The sequence below is a fragment of the Nanorana parkeri genome, unplaced genomic scaffold (assembly GCF_000935625.1).
Source record: "Nanorana parkeri isolate BGI_ZX_2015 unplaced genomic scaffold, ASM93562v1 scaffold291, whole genome shotgun sequence".
NCBI lineage: Eukaryota > Metazoa > Chordata > Amphibia > Anura > Dicroglossidae > Nanorana > Nanorana parkeri.
Genome location: NW_017306559.1, coordinates 1,117,231 through 1,122,835, shown reverse-complemented (window position 1 = coordinate 1,122,835; position 5,605 = coordinate 1,117,231). Strand labels below are relative to the sequence as shown.

The 5,605-nt window shown below is 41.1% G+C and overlaps 1 protein-coding gene across 1 annotated transcript in view; it reads left to right on the top strand.

Annotated features, from left to right (window-relative positions):
- The window catches only part of CALCR (calcitonin receptor), a 73,689-nt gene that overhangs the window by 54,109 nt on the left and 13,975 nt on the right, over window positions 1-5,605 (top strand). The window contains exon 11 of the mRNA XM_018557582.1: window positions 3,702-3,920. Coding sequence (XP_018413084.1) covers window positions 3,702-3,920 — 219 coding nt within the window. The remainder of the gene's footprint in view (window positions 1-3,701; window positions 3,921-5,605) is intronic.

The window sequence follows — 5,605 nt, the reverse complement described above, 5'->3', positions numbered from 1 at the left end:
CCCCCCCCCCCCCACCTCCCTTTACAGCTATTACATCCTTCACTCTTCTGGTAAGACCTTCCACAAGATTTTGGAGTGTGTCTGTGGGACTTTGTGCCCGTTCAGCCAAAAGAGCATTTGTGCAGTCAGGTATGAGAAGATCTAGCTCACAGTGAAAGTTTCAATTCATCCAAAAGATGTTCAGTAGGGTTGAGGTCAGGGATCTGTGCAGACCACTCAAGCTCTTCCACTCCAAATTCCTCAAATCATGTCTTTATGGTGCTGGCTTTGTTCACAGGGCCACAGTCATGTTGGAACAGAAAAGGGTCTTCCCCAAACTGTTGCCACAAGGTTGGAAGCTCTCAATTGTCTAAAATGTATTTGTGTGCCTTAGCATTAACAGTGCCCATTACTGGAACACTTGAACTCAATAATTTGGAGGGGTGCCCGCATACTTTTAGCCAAATAGTAAGTGTGATGGTCAAATGTCAAAATACTTTTATCATTGAAAGGCTGTTGAGGGTTGGCTACATGCGTTATTTTTAGACTTTCTTATTTGCCACCCTGAAGTGATGTAATTTATTGCTAGAGAATGTCATTAATTAGTAAAAGTCTGTTGGGTAAAGGGACTCTCTCATGAGAGGCTGCCATTGCTGAACTGTCCTTTGAGAATGCTAGCTCCCTTGCTGTCATGTAGATAAGTATAAAGAAGTCTGACACTTGTTTAAAACATGCGTGTCCTGGGTCTGGGATTCAAAAGTACTTAAAGCCCAACTCTAGGCTCCACACTTTCACTCCAAGCTCCCCCCTACCCTGAAGGACCCCCTGAGTGTTTTTTATGCTATTTTTGGTTTCATACTTACCTTTTACATAGTCTTGGGGCTCGTCATGTAATGCTGAAGTGTCCTCTTCCTCTTCGCCTCTTCTCTGAGCTGTGGCATCCTTACTTATGCACAAGGCTAGCCCACGAGGCCCTGCATTTACAGTAATGTTGTCGGTCTTCTGGGTGTCATTGAATCTGGAAGACTGAGAAAATCTTGTGATGAAGAAGAGATACTGCCAGGGACAGCTCTGGATTTAAGGTAAGTATTGCAGCCTGAGCTGTCTTTAAAGAAAATTTAAGCAGGAGGCCCGCAATGGCAACCCCATATAGTAATAATAAGGGAGCTGCCATTACTGACCTGTCTGGCTGTCAGGCTGTCACTGGTTTCAATACATTGTAAGCTTTTGACCCGAAACAAGCACCTGCATTAGAAAGTCACAGTAAAGTCAGAGCTCCTATTTTACATATTTCTGCTTCTCAGAACTCAGTAACTCAGAAATGACTGAATCCATTGGACTAGCAGGAAGGCACCCAAACAACTAGCATTCTTAGAATAAATGTAGAAAGGAGTCCGCAGTCAGCCCACATCTGTGGAGTCAGTATATGCAAAACAAGAAAGTCGGCCACATTCCAATTGAATCAGCAATTGCAAAAGCTGTTGATCTGGACGTCACATACAGAAGGTCCTTCCAGTGACCTCCTCTATTTGACGCATTTCCCCCAACAAGGGATTATTCATTGAGGTCTACAATTAGAGTCTCTCCCATCCTCTGGAACCCTTTACCCCAACCTGTCCATCTATCTCCCACCTTGACTGCCTTTAGACGATCCCTAAAGACTCATCTCTTAAGGGAAGCCTATCCCACCTCAACCTAACCACTCAACCATCACTTTCTCAAAATTCATCCCCACACAGCTTCCTCCTCATGTATCACTTGCCTCTCCTTTTTAGATTGTATGCCCTCAGGGGCAGGGCCCTACTCACCATCTTGTCTTGAATTGTATTGTAATGTCTTCCTTATATTGTAAAGCGCTGCACAAACTTTTGGCGCTATTTTAATCCTGTATAATAATAATACAGTTAAGCCCTTGTTGGGGGAAATGTGTCAGAGTGAAGAGGTCTCTTGGTGGACCTCCTGTCTGTTAGGTCCGGACCCATAAACCTTTTGCAACTGCTGACGTCATTGGAGTGAAACGGGCTTTCTTGTTTTGCATCCTTAGAATAAAGCCTGCAGGTTTTTTCAGCACTTTCCTTTTTGTGGTATATCAGTAAATATGATGGCATTGTAAGATGAACATGTAATGTGTGTGGGCAGCCGGCTTCTTTTATTTCCCTTGGTTTTGTTTATTCAGTGATTTCTGGCCACCTTTAAATACATCAAAACAAACAAAATCCCTAAATTATCCAATCTGTAGGAAAATTTGGACTTACGATGAACTCCAAGTGAAAGGCATAAAACAGGATTATGAACATGAGTTATTAGATGTCTGAGACACATCAGAGCAATTTTCTCATTGGACTTCAAAGGTTCCTCTTTTACAGACTGATGGAAACAGCTTGCAGAAGTTGGGGAAGCGGCCAAGGGGCGATGTGTGGTGCCAATATGCTGATTATTAGCAGACGCGCTGAGAATCATTTTTTGGTTCCTGGAAGATGTAACTCCAGGAGAATATAAATTACAGCTCATGCACAGAGAACTAAATCTTACATCATTTTCATGTAAGAAAAAGATGGAAAACTTGCAAAAAAGCTTTTAAAGCTGATCTGTCATCTGTACATCGTATAGATAGTGTTTTGCAAACAAGGAACCCTTTACACTTCCTGTCAGGTTCTTTTTGTATTTGTGTGCCAAACCGAAGGTCTGAGAGTCCAAAATCTTTTAAAGTAACACTAAACTCAGGAGTTAAATCTTAAAAATATATTCAAGTATCTTAGCTACAATGTATCTTATCTGTGTATCACTCGGCTGCAGATCCTCAAATCATCTCTGAATTGGTGCTGACACTGTCCTTCCTTCTGGAGGGGGGCTACTTTTGTTCCCCATGGTCCCTGTGTGTGTTGTAAAGAAATCACCGCTCCAAGCTCACTCCTGTGATGGACTACGATGTAAAAAAGTTACTAAGTTAAACGTGAGATTGTAGTCCATCCCGGGAGCGAGCTTGGAGCGGTGCCTACTTTACAACACACACAGGGACCATGGGGAACAAACGTAGCCCCCCTCCAGAAGGAAGGACAGTATCAGCACCAATTCAGAGATGATTTGAGGATCTCTAGCCGAGTGATACACAGATAAGATACATTGTTGTTAATGGTTAAGGTACTTAAATGATTTAAATCCTGAGTTTAATGTTACATCAATATTAGTGATTGCCTATAACTAGGCAACATGGGGCAGCCAATGCATTTCAGGGGTTCAGACACTCTCTCTTCATCAGGGCTCATAAATGCTCTAACTGGAGTCAATAGGCTACTTTGAGTACTTGTATGCATCTAATAAAGAGCAGTATTAGCTGGCTGCATACCAGAGCGCCATGTCCATGACCCTGTTAGGAAGATTGTACCTAACCACCTGTCCATGTGATGCAGAACAAGAATAGAAAAATCCTGAAAATGAAGTGCTTCTCTGAAGTCCAACTGGGGATATTTCTAATGACTTCCTGTCTCTACATTGAGGGGAAATCTCTCTAATGGTTTCACAGATGGCAGTAAATTCCTGACAGAAGTTCTGTCCCTCCCCACTCTGTCAGAAACAAAAATTTATTTTTTTTGTGGGTTTTGGACTTTAATACAGTATATTACAGAACGAACATGTCAGAATCACTATTATAATGTATACATACATTTTCAAATGCTACTAATGATTGACAGCGCACTTTTTCCCCCTTTTTATCCTTTCAGGTTAACTTGTTTTTCCTTCTGAACATTGTACTAGTGCTTGTGACGAAGTTACGAGACACTCATCGAGCCGAGTCTAACATGTACATGAAAGCAGTACGAGCCACCTTAATTCTGGTGCCATTGTTAGGGATCCAATTTGTTATATTTCCATGGCGGCCGGAGAACCGACTGGCGGGGGAAATTTATGATTATATCATGCACATATTGATGCATTATCAGGTACCAGACACTTGCCTTTTCTTTTTTTTCCATCAAATTACACTGCTGTATATGCTTTGAAGAGTTCTTTGAAGATCATCATCTACTTTCGTAGTCTCCTCTCGTCCTAGTGAAAACATGATTAGTATTAAAGTCTCAAACTTCTTTTCAGTAATTAATCCAGATCAATCAAATATAAATTGCCCAGCAAAGTATTTCTTTGCATTTTTGCTAAACACTTAGTCACCATACTTCCAAACAGCTCCAACTATCTCAGCTCAGCTTCCCTGAACCTCCTGTCCAGTGCAAAATCACAAGGGACAGAGCAGCAGCTGTCCATCTACTAGCTTGGAAGCTGCCAAGGGAAAGGAGCCACCCTAAAACAGGATATCAGGGTCAGTGCTCAGGGGACCAGTTTTTTACTGCAGAAAGCTAAAACTTTTAAACATCAAGAGGCAGCATCTATTCTAAGTGATTTTCTTAGCATTTGAAATAGCTCAACATTCTTTTGACTGTAATATCACTTTAAGGCAAAGACAAAGGTGATCTCACTGGGCCTGCTCCTATAGTCCTGAGAAATCTGAGGATCCCAGGACAGGAAAGCGCATACAAATAGAAGATTTGAGCATCTGCAGATGTAGAGAAAGCAAAGCATAAAACACAGTTTGTAAGGAAGCACACCTACAACAGCTAATCATAATTATGAATGAATGAATCAGGCCGTGGTTCAAATCATCCAATTCGGTTCAAAATCACATTGAGTTTTGGCAAACCCTATTTTGGAAAGCCTGAAAAGACTAAAAATCATCCAGTAATAAAAAGAAGGCAGCAAGGAGATTGATTGCCCACAGAGCTAGCAATCAGAATTAAAGTATAGTTTCCTAACTGACCCTAATATCTCCCTATATAGCTTGTTGGCTTTCCCTACATCAGCTTCCAACACACTGACACTATGGCTGCTCTGTGACCCCATTTTATAGTGGGGGCTGCTTAACCAAAAGCCCCCTTATTGGCATTTTTAAGCCTGCTGGCCATAGTTCAAAGGCTAGTCAGTGCAAAAAAACATTATCCCGGGCAAATCTGCACATAAATTCACTGGGACTCCGAATCTCGAACCTACAGCATTCACCTCCAACCCAATAGTAGTCGTAATCCCAACTCTCATCTTGAATCATAATTCCGCTGTTACTAACACCTGGCTAATTCAATTAGCAAATATAGTTGTATTTCGTTTCTCCGGCAAAATCTAACATTGCTTAAAAAAAAAACCATGGTTGCACTCAGCCGTGTTTCTACACTTGGCTGATACAAGATACAATAAAGAATTGCTTTCAATTCTCCATTTCTCTACAGTAGAATATTACATTTGCTGAAGTTTCATTTGCCTGCAAGCAGAATTATACAGATGGCGGGGAGAGCTCTCATTTAGAGAAATTGAATTATTCCAGAGATAGAAATAACAGAGAGTAAGGAAAGGATGCTTCACTCTTATTCACTATTCTTACACTTTTACATGTTCAATTGCAGCAATTTGTAAAAAGGAAAAAATACATTACTTTTAGCCGGACCAATTTATGACTTCAATGATGAAGAAGAAGGGGGGGGAGGCAGGATGGAGGGGGATCTGAAATAATCAGTTTGATGCTGTGTACTTAGCTTTCATTAGGAGTTCTACAAGATTTTATATACATAAAAAAAAATATATA